The 26403-nt window shown below is 40.1% G+C and overlaps 1 protein-coding gene across 2 annotated transcripts; it reads right to left on the reverse strand.

Moving 5' to 3' along the window:
* Window positions 1-868: 868 nt before the first annotated feature.
* On the reverse strand, window positions 869-25320 carry ANXA11 (annexin A11). Of its 2 annotated transcripts, none has more exons than XM_079313121.1 (15): window positions 25228-25320; window positions 12136-12196; window positions 10939-11054; window positions 9430-9804; window positions 8799-8886; window positions 8334-8428; window positions 7821-7934; window positions 7529-7619; window positions 7335-7414; window positions 7122-7178; window positions 6145-6238; window positions 5348-5443; window positions 2716-2774; window positions 2022-2144; window positions 869-974 (listed from the first exon to the last, which is right to left on the reverse strand). In XM_079313121.1, exons 2-15 carry the CDS (start codon window positions 12185-12187, stop codon window positions 915-917), a joined length of 1500 nt encoding a protein of 499 aa, XP_079169247.1. In that variant the 5' UTR covers window positions 12188-12196; window positions 25228-25320; the 3' UTR covers window positions 869-914. The 2 variants fall into 2 exon arrangements, with proteins under 2 accessions (XP_079169247.1, XP_079169246.1); XM_079313120.1 differs by lacking the exon at window positions 25228-25320 and adding an exon at window positions 21076-21147.
* Window positions 25321-26403: the final 1083 nt, after the last annotated feature.

Below are 26403 nucleotides of genomic sequence, written 5' to 3' on the forward strand. Positions count from 1 at the left end.
AAATTACAACATGCAAAATGAAAATACTGAACAATAACTACAGATTACATGTATCATGTACAGACAATTGCTCATCAACAGTGCACAACTCCCAAACACTTATCAAAACAACAATTTCTGAATAATCTTGTGGAAGAGAACTTCTATAGAAAAACCAAGTTACATAAACTGAGTCATCACTCACATACATCAATATGAACACCAAAAGGCACAAAGTCTAAGTCTTTGCAGACTTACACACTTTAATTTCATAATCTCTTCTTACATACATATATTTAAGGCACAATCCAAAACCTTTAAACATTTATGACAGAATCTTTACTCCTGTCAACATTACTACCGCCTTGAGACAGTCTGCCTTAGCAAGAGTGAAATGTGGAACACATCTTCCTTGAAAAGAATCGAGGTAAAAAAACAGAACTTGACAAGACTTCTTTAAAACAGTCTTAACTAGATACAAAACCTCGAGGCTGCTATCTCCACATATAAGGAAGTGGGCTAGCTCAAAACCAACTCTGCATACAATAGATATAAAACTAGCATTAAAATGGCACTCAATGTTTATACAAAAGAATACCTTAAATCATACAACTGTGATTTTTGTTTCATAAATCAAACACCATTTCAGCACTATATAAGCAGAAAAGAAATAATGACCTGTCATCCATGGATTGCTGAGGGTGTTATACAGTAATCCTGAGTAGATGGCACATAAGCTTGCTGTTCTGGGGCGGTTTTGGCATTTATTACCTACTACTTCTGAACTGAAGATATATGCAATATTATAGTTTGAAATGCAGTTGCTTTAGAAGAAACTGGTTAATTACATATTTACTTATGGAGAAAAAAAAAGATGCTCTGCAACAAGTACATGAAAATAGCAGCTTTTTTTAAAGAAAAGCTCAATGCTCCATTTAGTCATTTCCACCACACAACTTGAGTAGGATTTTCCGGTAGTCTCCTGAAGTATCACCCTGAAAATGAACCCAGAAAAAGAAAAGTTGAAGAACAACCAAAAATGTTGAAACCACAACTGAAAAACTAAGAACTTTCCTTCTACTCTTTTTTTTCTACTCTTCTACTCTACTTTTACAGAAATAAGCAGCAGAGTATAAGTATACCTAACTGTGGACATGCACATCCAATATTTACTGAAGGAGAGTTTTGACCAGGTTCAGTCCATTAAATAGATATGGCCTGTTCTGCTTCTGAATGGTAAATTATAATGCCAGATCAAAAGAGGAACAGAGGGGAAGAAACAGTACAGAGCTTTTCCACCAATGTCTCACTGCTTTTTACTCATACATTAGTGGTTGCAGGGCATGCAACTGCTGTGGAGGAGACATTTGGCACATGCTAACCTCCAGAATGTCTACAGGATTCTTTCCAAACCCCACCAAATCATAGGCCTTCAATGTCCACAGCAGAAAGAATAAACAGGGGCTTAACAGGTTTGGCAACCACATTAGAAGGCAAATTAAAGTGACACCACTCCAGCTCTTATTACCCTGCCATTGGCCAGGCAACCTCTTGGCTGTTACTACAGCTCTTAATAGCAGTAGGAGAGTGGATCAACTGCTAAAAAATCTGAAGTTTAGTCTATTTGCAAAAATCTCTTGTACATTCAAGAGAAAGAGGAGACAATCCTCTAGAAGATTTTTAGAAGCTTTTTATTCTTTAACACACAAATGAAATAGAACTCAATCGTTACTCAACTGGAGGACTGAGTGGTTCCCACAAGATCATGTAAGAAGATTGGGATAGAAGGGTCTCAGAAACCCCTCTGGACCAATTTCCCTTTCCTTCCTTGGCTGTTTGCTTGCTCTCCATCTCCAGTTTACCCAGCCCCCAGGCATACCCAAGTGCTCTCAATCCTCTGGCTCTCAGCCCCCATGCTCCTGGCAAATGCAGCAATCCAACACCAGCTACACTCAATGCAGGTAACAGCTGCTCAGCTCAACAGCAGTATTTTGCTAGCACAAGGCTGTCATGGCAGGGAAGATAAGGTCTCCAAGTCTTACAGTGATATCTGAGTAGAGGGATCTGCCATACATCCTCTTGTACTCTGCACGTATGTCCAGCAGGTCAACCTCGCTGCGCGACACCATGATGCGGATCAGCGTCCTGTCCTTTGTTCCCGCTCCCTGAAACAAACAAAGCAGCAAACAAAATACAATGTATTGGAAAGTGTATGATGCAGCACCAGTAAAAAAATAAAATGCCTACTTACTACCATAACCTCACTGACTTAATAAGCTTGAACAGAATTTGGCTTACCATGCTTTAATAGATTAAATTTAGTGGTAATTTAGTGGTAGGACATGAATTTTCCCCCACATGAACAACTCAAAAAAAAGAGGGGGATTGACAGAGGTAGGGGGGAGTCAGGAAAATTTGGTGAGTTAAATGGCCTACTTATTTATTTCTGCTAGAGTTCCCTACTTTAAAAGCATCAATTTCAATGAGTTTTAAGCATATTTGCGTTTCATCAAGTGAAGATTTTTGTTTTATGTATGGTTGTATTCATTGCTCTGTTAAGTTGGATCAACTTTGCTAGATTTTTCCAGCCTTTCACAGTAACTACTGCATCCTGTTAGTCATCTGCCCACTGAAAAATGTAATCCCTTTGGCTGCACAGTTCCTTCCCAAGAACTGTACAAGGGGCTTAAAAAAATCTCCCACTGTCAGTTTATGTAGCTTGTCACAGACACCTACCTTCATTGCATTATGTAATCTCTCTGCAAAAAATGCTGGCGTGTTTTTGAGACACTTAACTGCAAAAAGGAACAGAGGAACAGTATTAGAGAGATCAGGCATTCCTCCTCAGTCAGAACTCAGTCATTTTTTGAGTTTATCCAACATAGGCGCATGCTTGAATTTTACATAAACATACACTTGATACAATGCAGCTTCCACTCCTTCCATTAGTCACCAAAATTATTTTTAATCCAAACAGTAGCTGCAATGCAGTTAAAGAACCTACACTGCATGGCTAAAGCAAACACTTCTGTCACTAGAAACCATCTAGTGTGAAGCAGCCATAATGAACCTTTGAACTCTAATGATCAGATCCTTGTTTACGAAGGGAAAAGACAGCATGAGGAGGGGGCAGAAGACTTGAAGGAACACATAGGTAGTGGTACTCCTGGTTTCTTAATTCTTTGCCATGCATCTGCAAGGCATAACAAATTCAAGTCCTGTCCTAGTACAAATTAGGAAACCACCTATGACAGCAGAAAATCTTAGGTGGTTCCTTCTCCTTAAGGGCGAGTCATCACAACCCTTATTTTAAAGTCTTATTTTAGCCACAAAGTTCAGCAGGACTCCTGAAAAAAATTTAACATGCTCATTTAGTAATGACTGGATGTTATATTTAATTAGCACAGCTCATTAGAAAGCTGAAAGAGCAAAATCTAAGTCAAATTACTGTCATGTTAATCAGGATAATGAAAGAATCCTCCATCACTAATCAGAATTAAAATCTATATATTGCAATGTTGGTTACAAATAAACAGTCATGCAAATTGTGGCAAACAGAGGAATCAGACCACACTTGACATTTAATAGCACAGAAAGGTATCAAAATCAACCACATAGAACCACAGAATTAAAGGTGCAAACCCAGATACGTTTTTCATAGCAACACACATTCTGCATAGGAAGAAGTACTTTTCTCAGTAGGAAAATGTGGATGAGAGATAGCAGTTCACCACACAACTGTCAATGATATGTACAGTACTATTCAAAAATGAATGACAAAATGAAATGCATGTTTCTCTATCACTCTATTTAGCTAACACAACACACTTGCATTCTAAGATGTTTGAAAATGTTGTTGTAAGTTACCAGTTGTACAATCCAGAAAGCTTTAAAGAAAGCAAAATTAAATATATTCAATTAGAAACCCCTTTTTTCCTGCAAATAAGGTTCACAGAACAAATAATGTTAATATCATTTACTGATATAGATATATGTGTATATATATAATTAAAAACCCCCACAGAATCTATTTAATAAAGGGAGTTATTCAGTGAATATTAATGACAAGCCTTGCTCAAAAGGCTATTGACTTGTTTGTCAGCTACAGTCCCAATTTTGAATCTAGATCTACATGGAGACCTGTCAAATCACTATGAAGCTCCACAAAGTCAAATGGCTTCTGAAGTCTCAGCAGTTTCTTTACCAAGGCAATCTTTTTCTACAAACAGAAATTTCTTTTCCCTAGGCTTGGTTTTCTAACAATAGTTCCTGAGCTGAGAAAGTCTGAATCCTGAAGAAGGTCTGCAAATGAATCAGACAAATGAACTAGATCCAGTTTGGATCATTAAAAGATCACTACAATGAAAAGTGTAGCCAAGCAGGATAAGCACTGCAGTTACATAGTTCACACATGCACAAGACAGGAGTGAAAAAATGAGGCTTTTAAAATTGATTTTTGTTTTGCCAAGATTTTGTTACAAACTTCATTGAAAAAAAATCTGTGGTTGAAGCAAATATCTTCTCCTACCTCATTTCCAATGATGTAAAGTTCATTTTTCCTATTTTGGTAGGAGTTTCTGGGTTTTGTGTATGTGGTTGTTTGAGGAGGGTTTTTTTTGGTTACACCAATACCATATTCAAAACCAAAGAACAACACTTTTAAAGCAGCAGCTCTAGCTACTGCAGTATATTTACAGTAATAAACAGAAAAAGAAACTGAGATGTAAAGACAAAAGACAAGAAAGTGGTTCACAGTTATACCTATAATAAAGCATTTCAAATAAAACTACTGCACAACTTGAGGCCTTGTCTCAACCTCATGGAACCAAATGACTGCTTCTGAAGATACAACAGTAGACCTGAGGTAAGAGTTTTCACTCCTCAGAGGTACCGGGGACAATTAAAAACAAATATTTAATAAAATTATAACCACAGGAAATGTGGAAAAAATAAACCCTTTGCAATCAAATCTAACTTTTCTTTCTACTAAATAGAGGTAGAGGTAACTAATCAGAGGTTTATGCCTGTATTTTGCTGAATTTCCAAAATTGTCCCAAATACTCCATTTTCACTGACTCAGCAGTTGGTACAAGTTCACTTCTTAAAACAGTATCAATTATATTTAATCATTCTCCCCTCATTTTAACATGTGAAATTTAAATTCTGAAGTTGCCTGAAATAAAAAAACTTCATCTGTCATTTTGAGGTGAATTAAGTGCCCCACTTTACTCATCACAAATGACTTCACAGAAAGCCCAACATAAAAAGCAGAAAAATAGAATTATTACTAATAAAAAGACCCTTAGCTGAAGTTACAGGTGCCAGCTGTAGCAGAATAGCAGGAATGAACTTGCAAGGTGGTACATACCCACTGCCAGCATGCCCTTCTCCAGGTCTCCAGACATTTCACGACTTATGCTGCTTTCAATGTCCCGGTTACACATCCTCTGGTACTCACTGAAGACTGTTAATGGAAAAGAAAGATTTCAGCTCTGCAACAAGAGGGGGCACTGGAATGTGCTGGATGGCTTCATTTCAATGGCACTTTGCAGCTGGATGCTACAGAATTATGTCTGGAACACACACTAGTTTAAACGTCTTAAGCTTTAATACAGTCTTACCAGCCATTTACATGTTATGGTCCCTCTAGCTTACTTAGATCTGTCCTTTTCATTAAAGAGTTAGACCAAGAAACCATGGCAATTTTTTTAGCAAAGCTTTGGGTCTCCATAAAATTAAGAAAATATTCAGGTTCTCATACACAACCCTTTCCTCCATATAAGTACCTTGCATGCCAACAGCAAATTGTAAAAGTTGTATGTAGTTACTGAAACATTTCCACCACAACAGACAGATGCAGCAACTTACAGTTGCAAGTAGAAGGACGAATTGCAAGTGTCTTGCACACACAAGTATGCAAGACTGAAACAATTCTAGTTTTTCAATTCTTTAATCAGAGGTCATTTAAACAAGTATGACCTCTACCTGCTCTGATATTTAAGAAAGGTGACTCTTCCTTTACCTCAGCAGAATTCACCCTGCTTTTCACTGATATCTTGTTGGGCTCATTTTACAGATGGAGGAATTCAGGCACAGAGCAGTGCTGTACATTTTTATCATTACACACAACAGAATCAAGTTAGTGTTTATGTAGGACATTGTTACCTGCTCTAAGGTGGGCCCTGCTTCTTGCACACAGAATGGCATTGAATTTGGATTCATCAGTTCCTAGACGGTTCTCTCCAGCTGCATACAACTCCTGAGCACAGAAGGGAATTCATTACTCAGAAAAGTAGCCAGGCTGAACAGCTGAGTTACAGATTTGCTCCCTTAGCAGTCTCTCCTCCTTTTATACTTATTTCTTAGCCTATGTACTACTGCAAAATAGGAGCAAGCAATAAATAGCAACTAGCTCTAGCCTTTCTATAATATGATATGCTTGTAGTCTTCCTAGCTTCCTGATGCATAAGTGCTCCAACACAAGAGCTCCAGATTACTAAAGGAGAGGACATTGTTCAAAAAGTACCTGAAAATTGTTCTTCCTAATGGTCCTTACATCTGCCTTTTCTTCTAGGATTCTAGGTGTGTTCTGGGAAATTCTTGAGTTTTGGCTAAGGCACACTATACAGAAAGCTAACGACATTACTATTTAAATGATATTAGTATGGCTAAAACGTTCCAGGGTTTTCCCTTTGCTATGTAGTGAAATGGAACATACAGAAAAAGAAATGGGGCAAGCATTACTAAGTCCAAGTGTCTTATTTGCTGCAAAACTCCAGACTTCCTTAAGCAACACGCAAAAGCTAATGCAGGTGTTAAACAGTTTAAACACATCGCCTCAAATCTCTTTGGACAATTTCCTCAGTAAGCAGCACAATCCAACACTTTGGAAAAGCCAAAAACCTGACAGAATGAGAGGTGAAATATCCTATGGACTCCCAAAAGCTTAATCTCTGTATTACCCCTACATGGTTCTAATGCTCTGTCACAACTTTTCGTATCCCTTTCATCCACTCAAACATAAGCACTGCATCAGAAGAAGTCACAAGGTATCCAAATCTAACAGTAAGCAGAATCCACACCGTCAAATTTCAGAATATTGATCTGACTACAATTAGAAATGATGAAGCATTTCTACTGACCTGTACATCTCTTTGGACAGCAGACATGTCAACATTTGTACTTTCATCTCTGTTTCCCTGAAAGAATTAGAATATCCAAAATGTTACTAAGGGCTTTGATGGGCTGCCTTTTTCTTAAATTAAAAAAAAAACCCCAAAAAACAAAACCAAACCAAATCCACACCACCTACAAACACACAACAAACAGCTTTCAAAATTCCAGCAGGCAAGTACCTGAGCAAGTGAAATTAAAAGCCTCTGAAAGTGTCCAGATGTGTCACTTCTTATTGCTTCCTCCAGAGTTTTCTTATATTCTGGAAAAGAGATAGTCATGAATCCCCACACAACCCTGCTCATTTCCAAAACTATTACTATGAGTCAGTGATTAAGTAAGAAAAGGAAGAAAATTTTCATGCAATAGATCTAACCTGCTTTATAGACCCTGCTGAGTTCTTGAATATGTGCATTACTGCGGGAAGCTAAGATTTCAATGAGACAATTTTCATCTGTGCCAACGCCCTAAAACAAGCAAAGGAGAAACATTTTAGATTCTCGATTTCTACAACCTAGTATAAAAGAAATGTAATAAAATTATAAAGGAAAAAAATTCAAAATATAACCTTGTATAGGAAGTCAAAGCAAGTAATCCCAATAGCAACCAAATATTTTATCAGCTCAACTATTTCCTCTATCTTATATATTTGTATCTCCTACACAAACCTTTATAGCTTCCTTGATTTCATAAGCATCAAACATGACAGGTGTCTTCATCATTGCCAAGACTGTCCTCTCAAAGTTACCTGATAGCTCAGACTTGAGATCCTTGATCAAATCCTAATGAGAAGAAAAAAGCAAGGAAAAAAATGTGTAAAGACCAAACTTAACAAAAGCAAGCACCAAAAATATGCACAAGCACCAGTAATATATGTTCAAAGTAAAGCTATTCCCCTTAACACTAAAATCAGCATAATGGAAAGTCTACAGTGAGGTTGTTAAGGTCCAATTAAATAGACTGCACAGACCAAATATTCAAAGTAACCATGTAGCATAGAAACTGCTTTACATGTTTCATCTGCAACACTGCATGAAGGAGTCAAGCATGGGTAAAAAGTAGAACTATGAACTGGCTAATGCACTTCTCAATCTTCTTTTCCCACCACTAAGTCTTCTGACTGCCACTGAAGGGATGTAGGCTCTTATTTCTTCTTCCTTCTGTTCTCACAATGTACTTACCTTTCCATAAGCTGTTTTGAAGGACAGGATTATCTGCTGCCGTTGCTTGTTTGAACGACTTCCAAGACAATCGATGATTGCCTGCTCATCAGTTCCTGTACACGCACACAGACACCACAGAATGAGCATCACCTCGTGAGATTCTGCTTTCTGTCTCTATTTCATCTGTTCTAAACCCAGCAGAAGAACAGGAATGCCTTGAATTCATCTGCAGTATCTACTCTTCTGTACAAGCACAGAACCTCGAGCTCACAAACACAGTAAGAATACAAACAAAACCTAAACCAAAACCAAACTCATGATATTGTTTATGCCTACATGAAATGCCTGTAATTCTTCTGATAACCAAGGACAATCAGACGTGAACTGTCTCACTCAGTACACTCATAGCAATAGAAAAAGATCAGTGCTGAATGGAGATGCAATTCTACTTTGAACTGAACTGTAAATCCTCAGATTGCTCACCGAATCCTTTCATGGCCTTCCTTAAAACTTCTGCATCCTTCAGAGGATCAAAACCTGGTGCATCAGTGATTGTACCTCGGTTTCCATGCTAAAATGAGATCAGTAGTGTTAAGCAGTATAGTGTTAACAGCCTGTTAGTGTTAAATAGTGAAGTACTGTGGTTTATTACTTAGGAAAGATGATCACTTATCAGTTTTCTTTTTGTGAGAAAAGTAATAGAGAAAACTCAAACCAACTCTGCCTTAAGCAACTTGTAAATTTCTAGACATAAATTACAAGAAAATGCAAGATCAAGGTTTGCTGACATTAAATATGCTTTCCAATTAATTATGGTTTTATGATACTGTATATACAACTGGCAATACTTGCTAAAGTTAGGAAAGAACAAGATTAATTAATTTGAATTAATGTCAAATCTTTTTTCTTGGATATCATGGTAAAACAATTTGTTTCAAGACACATAAGGATATACTACTTGCATTTGAAAAGGTTCCATCTCTCTATTCACTCAAACTTCTTTTCATAACATTCTTTTCAATTTTATGATCGGTTTCCACTAAAACACACAAAGAAAATGTAGAGGAACATACATACAGTCACACCTCAAAAGAAAAGCAGTGCATGCTCTTACTGTTACAGGAGTGACTGCAGGCCCTGTACTTCCTGAGTAAGAGGGCATAGATGGGTTCACAGCTGGACCTGCTGGATAATTTGGCATGGGCTGCTGCCCTGGGTGAGCTGCTGGAAATCCTGGATAGTTCATAGGCTGCTGACCAGGCGGTGGTGTGGGCTGGCCGGGCACAGGGCCGCCCCCATAGCCAGGGTAGGATGGCATTCCGGATGGTGGATTTCCTCCCTGTGGAGGGTACCCTCCATATGAGGGCTGCTGTCCTGGCGGGGGCTGCCCAAAGCCACCTGGAGGAACTGGTGGGTAACCCCCAGGTGTGGAAGGATACATGCTTTGTGGTATATTGGCCCCTCCAAAGGTCCCTGCCAGGTTGGATGCCTGCAATGACAGTAATAAAGCAAGAGACGGGAAGGAGCACAAACAGCTGAGTTCCAGTAACATGCTTAACACAATACAATCTCCCTCCCCCCCAACACAGAGAGATAGCTCCTTATCTGCAAAAGATAGCAAGCAAGACAGAAAAATCTGCCTAAAACTTTACACAAAATAATCCCTTCTTTACCCATGGCTGCCTTGTGTGATCATAAGGGTGCACAGACTTTAAGCAACCTGTGGCTGCTTTATGATGTGTTAGTAGTTTACAATTAGCAGGAACTCCTGGACTACATTTGGAAAGACTTCTGCAGAAACTGAAATGAAGATCCTCCACACCATATCAAAATCTTACCACGGATATCCCTCTTCTAGAGAGAAACCAGAAGTGACATTTGATGATTACAGCACTGTCAGAAACTGGTTGCTGTGGATATTGCCTGGTACACCCTAGATAGTTTGTTGCTCAATTTGCTTGCTGGCTGCCAAATCACTTCATTTAAACACTGCCTCAGAAAGACACCTATAATGCAAGTATCTTCCTACAAACTGCATTCCCTATAACAGACTTCTGAAGACTGAAGTTGTCAGAAGTGTAACTCACTTCTGCTCTATGAAAAAATCACATCAGAAATGTCTACATTTTCTTCAGTCAATGTAAAAGGTTTTTACTTCCATCTGTTAAACATCACTGCTTGTAAGAGACTGCTGATCCCATATTCTTATCAAGGACGCATCATTGATACCTTTAATTACACAGCCTTTTTCCTTACTCTGACTGATCAAAGTCCAGGTAATAGGCAAATTTCAGACTGTGTTTGCCCATGTGAATATATTAACAGTGCATATTCTGTGTTAATAGTTCCCTATTCCTCTACACAGCAAATGCAAAGTTATATTAGTTTTACATCCATGACTTCTAAAGTTAGACTTCAACAACATTTAACTAGTGCCCTGTTTTCTAAAATAAGAAATAGCTTGCAGTAACCATTTTCTTCAATAGGCAATATTGAATGCTCAACACCCAAATCAGACATAGGCACAGAATTCAAGTGATGAACCCCTCAGTGACAATGCCAGAAACACAACTTTCCCCTTAAGGACATCACAGTGAAACACATAAAATGAAAGCAAACTCACCATTCCAGCCATGTGGCTGGGATTGAACTGGCTGGCATAGCCAGCCACATTTTCCAGACCAATTGGAGGTGGATTTGAAGGGGGTGGATAGGCAGCACCACCCCAAGGACTGCTACCTGAAATCAAACACAGATGTGCTGAAACAAGAAACAATGCCTTTTAAAGTTCTTACTACTTAAATTTCTAATGTAATGCATTTTCAACATTTACAGGAAAATCAACTGAAGAGGTGCAGGGTAGCAGTGCAATTATTATAAAAGAAGTAGTCTCACTGGGTATTTCTAATCATGTTAGTTATAACCGAATCTGTAAGTTTTCACTTAAAACAACTTTAAACCTATTTGAAGGTTAGTACTCTAGACTTTTAACACCATATTTTGACTTGAGAGCACCTAAAGTACAAAGTTGTCTGGGTATTCCAGTAGGAAGATATTAATTCCACTTACTTGGCTGATTTGAGAGGTGCCCACAGAGCCCAACAGACACCAAAGTCATAAAACTTGTCTGCATAGAGTAGTATGATCTAAGTTAAGATGGAATAGAGTGCAAAGAAATAGGCTTTATCCCTCCTAGCTAGCTGGCCTTCTCATTGTACACCTCTTCCCCTTTCTGAGCCAGCCTGCCTAACTCCACACTTCATCACACCTGCATAACTCCAGTCCTTTCTTTCTATCTTTCAACACTAACAACTGTAAAGTTCAGCTTGATTACCAAGCAGTGGTTGAATATTTCATCAGCTTTATGTTATTATAATTGCTACCCTTTTTAACAGCCATCTCCCTTCTGTATGCAACCATCTGCCTAAAAATAATGAATTAAGGATAATTTCATATTTCTTTGGGGGATATGGTTTTAAGCTGTATGAATGATTTCTGCCCATAGTCATTTGTCTCACCACTCACTTTGAAGACTCAGTATGGACTGTCATTTATTTGATTTGGTCAAGTTAAGACCATATCCTAATGCTCTGTGCTTTACTAGAGATGAATGAAACCAGACCTTACCATATGAGCACATGGCAGAACACACATATTAGACAAATCAGAATCCCAGATTAAATAGGACTTAACAAGCAAGTACAGAAAGCTTTGGGGAGTCAAGTAAACCCTCCACAGTCTTGTTCTTCATCCATGCCATGTTCCCACTCCAGATAGGCCCACCACTGTATTTAATGTTTACTTCATCTGAGCAACTTACCTGGGGCAGCTGGTGGATATCCACCCGCTGGGGGATAGCCCGGATAACTCATTGCAAAGATCTGGAAAGTAGGTGTGATACAGTTATTTTCTGAAATGCTTCACTCCTCACACCACATAACACTAAGAGGCAACATCTATGCAGTAGTCAGTTACCAAAATTTAGACAGAACCTGCACACTTTGTCCTGGCTTTTCCCTTAGAAACCTCTTCCTTTTTCCTTGTGCTGGACTAATAAAAAGACAGCTAAGCAGTTGCAAAGTCATTCTTCATTATTTGTCTTATTTGTTGCAGTTGCTACTTACTCCTTTATTTGTCTATGGCATTTTTAGGCATGTATTACTTGAACATGCTTCCTTAACTGTGCCATTAAAATCTCCAGAAGTTTCCAGCCAATACACAATTGTCTTATCAATGAAGAATAGAAAATCACCTGACAAAGAAGCTACATCTTTAAGTGAGTAACTAAGTAGTTGTTAGAAGGCCCCTAAATGCAAACATCTGCAGAAGTGCAAGGGCAGAGTAAGAAGGAGAAGGGATACACCTTCATGCTCACAGCATTGCCATAAAATATGAAGGGTTTACTGATAGGATAAGATCACTAGAACAAATTGGTCTCTCAAAATGGATAGTGCCTCTGTCAGCACAGAAGTGCACAAAGTCATTAGATGTCCAAAATAGAAGCAGAGGTCAAAAAGGAAGAACAGCTAAATGAAGGACAAAATGAAAACTGGCTTCCAGAATACAAAGGCCTTATTTTAAACAGAACAACTACCAGGAAGAATGGTAAAGTAACTATGAAGAAAATATCCATAATGAGTGTTAACTTTTTGAAGGTTATTTTTAATGACAAGTCCCAGTCTGTTTTCAGAATTGCTGTGTAAATTACCCCTTTCTTTTTTTCTCCCTCTTTCCCCTAAAGCACTATCCTTTGCATCTGGCATGTTTTGCTGTGTTTTGGGTTTCAGCTGTGGAATTTTGTTTTGGATTTGGTTGGCGGGGGTGCTATTCTTGTGAAATTGTTTTCATTCTGCACAATCACATTAACTTCCCTTTCTGGTTTGCATGGCTCTATTGCATAGCAAATGGAGAAAACTTTTTTTTGTGGTTTTGTTTTTTAGTATGGAAATACAATTAGGAAATATGCAATTTACTTGGAAACTGTTAGGACTTCATGCTGCACATACTCACTTAAATTTAAAGAGAGAGAAATGAACTAACAGAATGCAATGAACAGAGCACACCAAAAGTTATAACCCTTACTTCTGCTCAGTAGGTAGCATCTAACAGAATCAATAATAAGTGAATGCAGATTCTCAGCATTAGAGAAGCAATGCCTGCTGTTACCCATGCAAAGACTGACTCCAAAGTCACAAGGCCAAGAAACAAAAAGCAAAACACGTATTCTCCCTCTGCTGCTGGAAAAAATGAGCAGGCAGCTTCCTCGCTCCTGGCACCTGGCCACACAACTGCCAGAGGGAGCTGCTGGGGCCCCAGGCCTGTGCTGCCACCTCCGGCCAGGTACCCCAGTGTGGAAGTGCAGAGAGGCCAGCAGAAAAAAATGACATTAAAGAAACTCAACAGAAGGCAGCCTGGCACACTTCAGAGCCTCTCTAATTCAGAAATGGGCTTTACATCATAAAGCATGGAAAAATAAATAACAATTATTACTACATCATTCAAAAAACGACCAAAGAACCTCCACATCTAGATTCTTAGCGAGCATAATGTCAATGTGTACATTTTAATATACAAATTATTACAACACTGAAATTTGTGTTATTTCTTCAGGTAGAACCATAATTATATTTTTAGTTATTCTTTAGTTTTACATGTAAATACAATAAAGACAGCGTACTCAAAAAATTGTAACATGCCTTTTCAATAAAGCTTTAGATACAAATTTAAGGCAATATTTTTTTTTTTTTTTTTTTTTTTTTTTTTTTTTTTTTTTTTTTTTTGGTGGTAGAGGGTGAGAAGCAATGGGATAGGTTTTGTTTTTCTTAGCAAGGCTGTTTGCTTGCTAATCCCATATAGAACACTCATTTCAAATTGGAAAAAACCCCAACATTAAAAGAGCCTTTTGGCAATGAAAGCTGAGGTTGAGAAAAAACAGCCAACTTCAGCAACCTGAAAAAAATGTTAGTTTCTATATAAAAATGTTCCACTTGCTTCTTTTGAACACTGTATTTATCCAGGGCTTCTCCAAGGGGAAATTTTCCCAGATTGGTTTGATTCCAGGCAAACTAGATCTGCAAACACACCGACTTCTCACGTTCAGAAACTTCTCTGATCACACCTATTCTGCAGTTCATTCAAGCCTCTGTTAGTCAGTACTCTAACTTCCAAAACATAAACACAGAAAGTCACCTTTCCCAACCATTCCCTCAACCCAGCCTCCATTTCGTCTTCTAATCTCATCTTCCACACCTTCTCCTGCTACATCCACAATATTTTACTAAAATTGTTGGTGATGAGCAGCACTTGCCTGCCACAAAGAGGTGGCACAGGCAAGGGAACAGAAGATGTGGAAACCCATCCTGCTACACAAATACTGCGTGGGAGGATACAGAAACAGCAAGGTCTCTGTTTGCTCAGTCACAAAAAATGTACTGCATATGACAAGGGAAAAATCCAAACCACACACGGAAAGAGGGAGTGCCTTGAAGAAAATAGAGAACAACTACTGTCAAGGTCCTCTCCCCATTCCCAGTATTTAATCCCAGAGGTGCACCTCAGAACTTTAAATAAAGACCTGAGGTTTTACTCCCACGTGAACATCGCTATCATGCTTCACTCTGTAAGCTACAAACAGTTCAGGCTCTTGAGCATTTTTCTGCTGATTGGCAAAGCTCAGAGGGAACAGACCTGTCCATAAAAGATTAAATCTGTGACAGACTTTCAACAGGAATCTTGAAAATATCCTTCTGTAAGATACAGCACAGAAGAAAAGGACTACAACTTGAGAAATTTATAACAAAAATTCCATAATGATGGCAGAAATAAAGAAGAAAATTTCAAGGCTGCCAGAAAATTTCTGTTTCAAGGTGCAGTAGCAATAAGCCCAGCCACTGCATTCACATCCATTCCTGGAATTTATTTAGTGGCTGCTGTTCAGGCTTCAGCTATGCCATGGTACAATAATTTGAGGACAAAAACGGATGAAAAAATCTTAACTTTTATTTGTTCAAAATTATTTGTTCAATTATGCCCTTTTCACACGGAACACCAAGTAAAGTTAAACCCTTGGCCTTGACTCCTCCACAAGGTTAATTACCAGGATATAGTAGACAAAGCAGCCTGAAGCTATAAATTACAGTACCTGCTCCAAGACTGATCCCTGATTGTGAAACCAGCAGAACAGAATTTATCACCTTGCAATATGCTGTCGTTTTTCATCAGATATGAGCTGAGGCATCCACCACTGTGCTTTTCCAAGACAAGGACAAACCACAGTCAGCACTGAACCAGCTACCTGCTGTTTTACACCAGCCTGAGCAAGATTTATCTTTGACTCATGCACTGCAGCATACAAGTTGCTCTCTCCTGTATCAATTGTAATATTTTTCATCCTGGCAGATAAAAATCCTGCAATTCTGTTTTTTCATTAAGTCTTCTGTGTATGTACATGACTCCTGTCTAGCCTTCCTTTCACTCTGAAAAAAGCTAATTTAGTAGAATGGGTTTTCTTCCAACAGGACTGAGTTCATGCCACCCAAAACTTAGGAAACCTCTTTTACACAGATCTTATCACTCATTGTTCACCTTCACAAACCTTTACTGGACTTCATCCAGCAATGTATATTTAAGGAGTACTAACACATCATCCACTTCTGAAAAAAAAAAAAAAAAAGCTTCCTTAACAAAAAACCCAAACCAACTCATAGCTCCGAATAGATGGTAGAACAGAAACAAACTCAAATATGAGTGTTTTTTAAACATTATCCATTTGAATTGCTTGCTAGTATTATGACTCAGGAGCTCTGCAAGTTTTGATGTTCCTTCTAATTCAATATAATAATATTTTTTTTTTACAGAAAATAATCAAGTACTTTTTGACCTGCTGGGGCAAGGGGGGTATGGGGGAAGAGCATGAAAAAGGTAGCAGTTGCAAGCTTTAATCAAAACAAAATAGAACTGAAAAGAGATGCCATGTCCAACAAAGAAATACTGAATGGGGACACACTCATAAGCCACATCCGAGTTGTAAAAATATTACTAAAAGCATTCCTGTAACCCTTCCAGTGACAGAAGCCCTATATACATACTCAGGACTTCAAAATCCAAAGAATTTAGTTGAGCTGCATGGACTTTCAATAACTATGTGCAACAAAACCTTGAGTTAATTCCAATAAGTCAGCTTCATTTTGGATCCCTACTCTGCCCTAATGCAAGTGCTTCCTTTTGTAGCACTTCCTTTGATACACTCTTTCAAATATACAAAATATACAGTAAAAACATCTATGACAATATAGATAAGACACCTTCCAAACAGGAAAACAAGCAAGGAAAAAAAAAACAAATTAAGGTTATGAGATGTTTGAAGAAGAAATGGAATGAGGTTATTCTATTTCAAACTCATAACTTGTCACAGAAAATAATTTGTTGCAAAAAAACCCCTACTATAAATAGTCTGAACTATGTTTTATTAGTCAGTCTCAACTGACTGACTAATGCCTCATCTATTTTAAGTTCCACTGTGAAAGAATAAATTTTACAACACAAGTGCAAGTCAGAATATGCAAATACCAATTAATCCAAGAACTACAGCAATAGTGTAATATTCAGTACTCTAAAACAGTAATTAAAAAATATATGATTGTTCACTTCACACCAGCAGTTTTGAATTAGTTGCTGTGCCCCAGCCTGAAGCACAGAGCCAGGGAGTGGCCTCACTGCAAAGGCAGAGGCCACAGGAACCAAAGGATGACAAGAGGCTCCCATCAGGTCAGCAGCTGTTTGGATGCAGAGGAGGCCAGACTGACACCAAACTGTTCAAGTGGCAGCTCCCAAATTCAGGCACACTGCAGCAGCTGCATGGGATCTTAGCTAAACTCCTTATGGACATACCCTACACTGTGACAAAACCTCTCTGCTGGCAGCCTGGGGACTCCCCAGATGAACAAGAGGTACTTCTCATTAGCACACTTTCCTTTTCCACACTTTCTGGACAGGGAAGGCTTACACATTCAGCTGTCCAGCAACACTGGGAAGGTTACCACCCCTTTGTGAGCAAATGGACAAACTTTCATTCATTCCAGGCTATAAGGAATTACTCATTTTCAGCTGATTAATTCTTTCCAGGAACAGAATTATTCAAAAACCAACTTAGAGTAGTAAAATAGAGAGACAGGTATTTCAAAGTAAACATAAACAAGGAATGTGAAAAGAGAGCAGGACTGTAGGCTTCAAATCTAGTTTGCACTTGAGATCATGAAGCTTCAGTCCTTAAAGCTTACTACTGAAAAGTATTTTTCCCCCCAAATCCTCACATTTGTAAGATGCATTTAGTCTCCTAGCTAATAGAAAACCAAGTATTTTTAAAACACTGCCAAGTATAGCAAACAACCAGTTATTTTGACTATAGATAAGTATACTGTTTACTGAATAAGTGCAAATTCCCAAGCTTAAAGTTGTTATCTCTAGCAATAATAAAAGGGATATTTGCCATGTCTGCCTCAAGCAGCTTAAGCACCTAATTCAGAGCAACTCAGTAAGCCGAAGTTCAAAATCAGACATTCTTTTCTAGCCAATTAGGTGCAACTTAAGCACCTAATTCAGAGCAATTCACTAAGCCAAAGTTCAAAATCTAGCATGCTTTTCTAGCCAAGCCAGAGATCTGTGGGGTGTAGCGATTAACTACAGCAAGCATCACTTCACACACATGTTGACTATTTGGCTATAGTTAAGTTTAGCACAAACAAGAGACCTTCAGAAGCATTAAAACTCACCTGGATCTTTAATACAGGACTGATGTATTCGACAATTCTTAAGCCCACCAGAATTAAAGATCCAAAAGCCTGAATTGGAAGCCCACCTCTTTTACTGGTGAACACGTTCTCAATGCCCTCAAAAAAACCCCTCACCACCCACACTTTGCAGTAAAAGAAAAAAAACCAAAACCAATCAAAACAAGAATTCCAAAAGAACTTTAACCTTCCCCTACCAAGTAAGATAGCATATTCCCTCTCAGACAGCACACAGCACATATGGGGAAAAAAAGGAAGCAACATCTGGGAAGAACTTGTTTCCCTTTCTTTGAAGATCTTACAGAAGAACATTGCTACTGACCAGACTGCAGTGACACTGCACTGTACAGGGAACAGCCAGGTAGTGGAGCTGTGTGGGACTGTGTTTGTTTCATTCAGGTGCCACAATCTAACGACTGGCACTGGTCCCACTCAGCATCTGTGACAGCTGAATAGTATGGATACAGTTGCACATACACAAACAAAAAGGAACTGCCAAGCAAGAATCACACATGAAATGTGATAGAATTGTCTCTTAGAAGGACACCAATGAGTCCCAACTCTGACCCATAACTGATTATGGGTTTACCCTATTCAGGATCTAACTTCTCATCAAGATTCTTTAGTGAGTGCTGATAAAATCTGGAACGAACACAGAGCAACAATGGAAACAATACACAGTAAATACCTAATGCTGTTCTTAGGTTTGCTTATCTACTTTACATTCCTTCCAGCTTGGGGAACTCCCTGAAGGAAATTCAGCATTTATATCAACCACACCCGCTTTCAAATAAACTGGCAAAAGTAAGTTTCAAATAGGTGAAAGTGCTGCTTGCTGAGGGGTAAACATGCAGCCTTTTTCTTTCTTTTTTTAAAAAAAGTCTTTGCTATCTTCAAGAGAAATTCAAAACAAAACACACCACACACAGCTGACAAGTCCCTGTCCTTATTTCCAACAGTAAACATAAAACACTTTGAAAGTATATCCAATAAGAAATATGGTTCAAGGTAGTAAACATAAATGCATGAAATAAACAAAATAAATCCCTTTGGTGCCATTACTCAGTTGAATATTTAATGTAATGGAAACCTCCAACCAAGCAGTTGGAAGCTGACAGAGACATTTTACAATTACATAGAGGCTTGGGTAAAAAATGAAACTTCCAGTTTGTTCAAAAGCCCTACTATTCCTGTAGTCACAAATAAACCATCTGCTGTTTTCAATTATATTGCTGCTTTAACTAGAGCTTAATTTTCTTCTTTTTTTATACTAACACTGCTATCACAGAACTAGAATTAGGTTGGCTCTATCTTGGCTCTGATTAATGCAATGCTATTGAACAGACCCTATGGAAGCTCCATCTTGCAAAACTTGCTAGAAGTCTAGGAAACAGCATCTCCTGTAATCTTCATATCAGACAGACTTCTTGGCTTCATTTTTTTATAGCACATCAGGTTATGTTTTAAGTTATGTTTTATATCTTAAGTTATCTAACACTATGTCTTTATAATTCTGACTACATAAATATCCCTATGAAACAGCCCCATCCCACTACTAGTTTGTTATGTCTTTTAGTGACTTTTGACATTTCATGGAGCTTTCAGTCTAGCAGTTGAAAACTTTTGGGGACTACAAATAATAAGCTAAAGAAGTGAAAAACCAGACGAATGAATGTGATAGCTACTTCAGAAATTTTAAGTACAGACAGGCATTTTGGCCCCTGACCTTATACTAAAGTCAGGCAAGAGAAAGGAATTATGATAAATATCATATTGTTGAAATAAAATCATTAGGAACTCAGCAGAAATGCATTGGGGAACAGGGCTACAGCCAAACATGTAAGCAATGCTCAGTTCTAGTTATCTGCTGTATCAGTGGGAGGAGAGAGGTCCACATGACTCTTACAACAACTCAAAATAGAGGAAATTACAGAAATAACCAAGATATGGGGAAAGCGTTCATCCACTCAGGCTTTTCAGCAACCATACACTTGCACGGGTGTTGTATTGTTTCTGATTACCATGGCTGTTGCAGTAAAGCACTGACTCATTCCACAGAAAATAACTGTATGCTGGGGGAGGTACCAGGGAATGAACCTCCCACCTCCGACAGCAGCCGGGCTTTGCGGTGCACAACCCTCACAATCAATCAGCTCCTTCATCAGAACACACCGCACCAGCCCTTTCCCTGTCCCTCGCCATCTGTCCCCTCTCCTCACCTCCGGCCAGTGCCATCCGCCCCCCGTCTGGGTGAGGCGCCTGCCACGCTTCTGCCACTCCCCTCGCAACCTTATCTCCACACAGCTCCTCCTTAACAGGAAGGAGCTTCCAGGAAATACTATAAATATATTTGAAAAGAAAAATATACTCCACAGAAGTACCCCCTCACTGCCCAGAAACAGGACGAGGAGAAGAAGGAACTGCTTTTCTGAATATGGAGATGTTTGTGCTATTTTCTGTCATGCATACAGCTACTGCATTATAAGAATTTGAAGAGTTCTGGTTTTAAGACAACCAAAGTGACTTGAAGACGCTTAAAGACACTCGAGTGTCTTAAAGACATTCCAAGTGCATACGGTATAGGAAAAGATAAAGTATATTACGAGCAGTTTAGAGAAAGGGGACTTCGGATGAAAAAAAAACAAACCAAAAAGGCACTGCGTAATGGCCAGCCTACCATCTTAGGCTGCTGCCTCCTGACAACTGCACACATCAACATTATAAACTCAAGATAAACTACGGACACAGGCAAAGAACCGAACTGTAACTACAACAGCAAAACATGTCCTCTCCCCCGAAACCCCATTTCCCCAGGAACGGGCGTTGCTTCCTCCCGGCTGCTGCAAGCCCTGACCGCTGCCTGTCCCCCCGCGGGCTCCCGCCGCCGCAGGGTCCCGTCCCCCAGCCCGGCCGCCCCGGGCGGCCCTGGCCCCTGGCCCCTCGCCCCTGGCCCGGCCCGGGGTCGCGCCTACCGTGAGTCCACTGAAGTCGCCGCCACCGCCGCCCGTCCCAGGTGCTCGCTGGCGCTGCAGGGCGGTGCCGGGGAGCGGCAGGAGGAGGAGCCGCTGAGGCCCCGGCCGCGGTGTGAGGGAGGGCCGGGGCCGGGCGGTGGAAACCTACGGGGGTTGGCGGGCCCGGCCGGCGGAGCGCGGTGAGCCCTGAGGGGCAGCGCCCAGCGCCCCGGGGGACAGCCGGCACCGACCGGGCACAGCCCTCAGTGCACCCGGGGGACAGCCGGCACCGACCGGGCACAGCCCTCAGCGCCCCGGGGGACAGCCGGCACCGACCGGGCACGGTACTCAGCGCCCCGGGGGACAGCCGGCACCGACCGGGCACAGCCCTCAGCGCCCCGGGGGACAGCCGGCACCGACCGGGCACAGCCCTCAGTGCCCCCGGGGCACAGCCGGCACCGACCGGGCACAGCCCTCAGTGCCCCCGGGGCACAGCCGGCACCGACCGGGCACGGTACTCAGCGCCAGGGGCAATCCGGCACAGCCCTCAGCGCCAGGGGCAGTCCGCACCAGCCCCTGGGAACGGCCCGCACCGGCCTCCGCCGGTGGAAACCGCACAACAGGTTTGACCAGGAGGCGGCTTCAGCGAGAGGCCCGTTTTATAAAAAAACAAAACGCTCAGTAAAAAAGGCAATTCCGCCCGTCATGTGGGTAGCCTGGGTATTGCCCAAGAGCACAGCCTGTGGGACCCGGTGACACGGACACGGCAAAACCAAATCCAGGAAGCTACGGTTCAAGTCAAGGTTATAAGCGTTCAGCACAACCTCGGGTTAAAACCCCAAACCACCCCTGACTGTTCTCACCAGGAGGTTTCAGAAAACATGCTTTCCTGACAAGGTGGTACAGAAACTCCTATTTTGTATATAACATACTTTTCCTTAAGTAAAATTCTACAAAAAATCAAGAGGAAGGAGATTGTTTTCATCGACCTTATCTATTACAAGCAGTAATAGCTAAAGGCTCCAATAAATATATTTTTGGGGTTTCTTTTCCTACATGCATTCTTTAAAGATGAATGAAGTTGCTCACATGGAAGCATTTAGAGAGACAAACCAAGATAATAAAAACGAAAAATAAAAAGGGCTAGCATTTTCCAATTACATTTCTTTTGCCAAGACACTAATCAAAATAGCAAACACAGCATTATCTAACTGAATCACAGCATTATACAACTTGGGTGGGGAATGAACTTGACTTTGCAGCTGGGAATTTTGTCAACAGGGTCCAGAACCTTCTTTCCAACACTTGCTTCTCTAATATGTATGCTTTGTAACAGGCAATTTCATTTAGAATGAAACTAATTAGGATAGATGTGTTCACACTTCTTAAAGCATCCAGTTCAACCTCCTTACAGCTTTCACATACCACAATGGCCAATCATTGAAATACAACAGCTGTGATTCAACTAAAGAAAAGAAATTGCCATTTTTTCCCTCTCCCTCATCACAATTTTAATTGGCACTGCATAGGCCAAGGCTGTGCTCATGGGAAACAGCCACATTTAAAGTAGTCTAAAGCAGGTGCATAGGTATATTTGAATATAAAAACAGCCAGCAGCCAAGCCCCACACAGCCTCTGTTACTCCATAACCAGCAAGATCAGGGAGAGAGTGAGAAGGTAAAAGCCAGAAAACTTGTGTGTTGGGATAAAGAGAGTGAAAGAGGAAAAGCAAAAGCCATGTACACAAACAAAAAAATACAAAGAACTAATTCTCCACTTCCCATGGACAGGCATGTGTTCAGTCATCTCCAGGAGGACAAGACTCCATCACACATAACAGTTACTTGGAAAGATAAATGCCATCACTCCAAACGTCCCCCCTGCTTTCATATAGCACAATGTCATATAGTCTGGAATATCCCTTGGGGTCAGCTGGGGTCAGCTGTGTCCCTGCCCAACTTTCTGTACACCTCCAGTCTCCTCACTGCTACAGTGAGAGGCAGGAAGACCTTGTCTCTATGCAAGCCCTGCTCAGCAATAACAGAAACATCTGCATTATCACCACTGTCTTCAGCACAATTCTAAAACATAGCTCCCTCCACTAGCCACTGTGAAGAAGATAAAGTGCATCTCAGTCAAAACCAGCACATTATCATACTGTGGTTTAGCACAAATTATAAATTTATACTCAGATTATCTTAAGCTTCACTGATAAAGACGTTTCTTATTAATAGGCAAAGCTAACCTAAAGCATCAACACAAATTATGATACAGAGCATAGTCTGATGTTCACTATGCAGGCAGATTGAGAAATGAAGATGTATCCAGAGTAGCTCAGATGGAAAGAAGGTCAGGGATCTTTGTCTGCTGGTACTGCTTCTCCTGGGAGTTAAACTCCTCTCACCTGTGTCAGCCAAAAGGGGCCACATTAGCTCTATCATGAGTTTTGTTAGCCAGAGTAACTTTGACTAAAACAAGTTAGGAGCCATTCAGATGAGCACACAGCATCTTCTATAAAGCATTATTTCTTCTTCCAGCAGGATTTGGAAAAAAAAATATCCTAACTCATATTTCTATAACTTTAGAACTGCTATTTTTTCATGTAGAAAAGCCCTTTGATGCCCCTCAAGGCCTAGGCTGCAGGGGTTGTATGAGGAAGCTTCTACTCCTGCAACCAGCCTGGTATTCATTCCAGACCAGGTTGTGCTCACTTTGAAGTCAATTACAATCTTCCACGGGTTTAACCAAGGTCTAGATTTGGCTTACTTTTATGAATCCCTCTATTTATCCAGTCTCAGTGACTGGAAGTCTCATACCTTTGATGCTGCATTCATAAACAGAAAACTTGACTGGCTATGGCAGTATATGGAATATTCTTCTGACAAAGAAATCATTCTATGGAAACCTCACTACCTGCCATTTTGAGACAGTCAGGGACTGAGACATTTACTTAACATATTTTATTTCTGGAAATTTTTCCACAGGAATGATAGCCTCTGAGCCCATGCTTTTTGGGACCTTTAGTTGGAGTAAAACACTTGCAAACTGCTACAGGCAGCACATGTACTTGTCAGCATCCACTTAAAATTCCAGGAAGCTTACCAGCAAGTTTTAATATATTTTTATTTAGCAACCTCTTGAGTTTTAATACTTAAGCTGGTTATTTAACCAGGACACAGCCCCAAAGCACCATGTGCTGTGCAATTGAACAGAGATTTACTTTTACTCACATAAAAAACTCTAACTCTGTATTCGCATTTCAAACCAAATTCATATGGACAGTGATGCCACAATCAGAAATTAGGCAGAAATGAGGCCTAGAATCCTTGGTGTTGGCAGAGGTGAGAGTTTGCCTGCCATCTCAAGCATAGTCATACTGCTTTCTGACATTTCTGACAATACTGTCCCAGTACCAATTGAAACAGACAAGCCCTTGTGGAGAACCCACAAAAATCACAGCAGCGTTTCCTGCAAGCACTGCATTTTCCTAGTGACCCTTCCAAGCCTATGAGCTCCAGCCTTGTAGTTTTCCAAGTGGATTTGTGCCATTGTAACACACAGACCAGAACTGAGTGGTGGAAGCGAATACATCCACACTCCTGATTTCACAGTCTTCTTAATTTTTCCATATTAGTTGTACAGCATTTAATTTCTATCACTAAAATATTCCATTGTTGAAAACTCAAAAAGAAAAGAACTTGAGTGTTTACATAGTAGAAGCAAGCAGATAATGCTAAAGAAAACATATAATAAAATCTGCGAGTCTTTCAGACAGTCTAGCAACTTTGAGTATCAGTGGGAGGTACATTTTTGGGAATTCTATCCTGGAACCCAAATGATCCAGGTCAGCCCAGAGGTTTCCTGCATGAACTTGATTATGTTCAGATCTCTGAAAAATACACATACATACATTCATCTTGAGCCCTAAGGAATCAATATACATAAGTTGTGAACTCACCAATATACATAAGTGTGAACTCACTTTCTTTTGAGAAAAGGTGTTCTCTCACAATCATGCTGGGTTGTAGTTCACTTTTTTACACTTTTTTACAGTCCTATTAGTTGATGGAGATTTTAGGAAGACATTTGCCCGAATCCTTTCACTCTGCTTTAGCCACAAAAGACATTTCTCTTCCCTCCTTGATTTTTTGATTCTGTAGGTTTTATACTTACCTCTTTTTTTGCACATGGTTTCTAACTCCATCAGCTTGCAACCCTTCTATGCACTTGTTTTCCTTCTTCTCAACTGGGCCTTCAGCTAAACCAGATCCCTGCAAGACAATATCATGTATTTGGATTTGCCTTCCCTGCTTATTCCCCCACAGGTTCTTTGTACATGCTTTGTATATGTATATTGAAGATTACAAGCATTTGATGGTAACAGCATTATCCTCAATCTGTGGTACACTCCTGAGAAAATTTTACTGCTTAAAATCCATTGCTCGGAGGCATGCTCAGCAGAAATGACTTCTGCACTCCGCTTCATTTCCCCAGTGCATTTGTGTTGCAATAGTAGACTGCAATGTTTAATGTCTGCACTGCCACGAGTCTGGAATAAAGGTTATAGAGCCTACAGCTTGACTTGCTGTATGCTGTATGTGTGAGGAATGCACTACAGCCATCTCATAACTGGGCCAGAACTTGTGATAGACTGTACAAACTATGTAGTCAAAGGCTATCTGCCTTAGACCTGGGTAGGTCTCTAGGATATAAAATTTTTGGTGAAATAATTTTCTTGCATATTCTCCCAAACTATCATGCTCTGAGCTTTGATCTGTGATGCTGTCAATCTGAGCATCTTCCATTGTTACTAAAGGCATTCAAATTAAGTTGAGTGAATTGGAGTGTTGAGCATGCATGTGTATGTAAACCAAAACCCTTCACATGCTGCAGAATATAGCCTTGAAATAAACATTTTCATCAAGGAGAAACAGATGGAAGTGCTTTAGTTTCCATTTTGTATTAACAGAAACTTCTCATTAAACTCTTGAACTGTCACAATTGGATAGCTCTGTGTTTTCCTGCTTGGTGAGCACAGCCTGGCTGACTTTGGTGGGCTGACACTTTGCCACATACACTCATAGATGCCATTAGTTCACCCCTTTATGGATGAGATTTTCTACCATTTGTTTAGAGTTTCTGCTTTGCATTCTATCTTGTACAAAACTGAATTCTGAACTCCAGTCAACCTTTAATTCTAAGTAACAAAGTTAGCCAACAGAAAAAGGAACTGACAGAGACAGACTGAACTGGCCCTGGCACACACCTACACCTGCAGAGTTTAATCTCCCAGTATGGGGAAATAGATAAATATCTGCTAGTATATTTAAGTACTGCTGAATGCAATCC

Source organism: Erithacus rubecula (genome assembly GCF_903797595.1).
Source record: "Erithacus rubecula genome assembly, chromosome: 9".
Lineage (NCBI taxonomy): Eukaryota > Metazoa > Chordata > Aves > Passeriformes > Muscicapidae > Erithacus > Erithacus rubecula.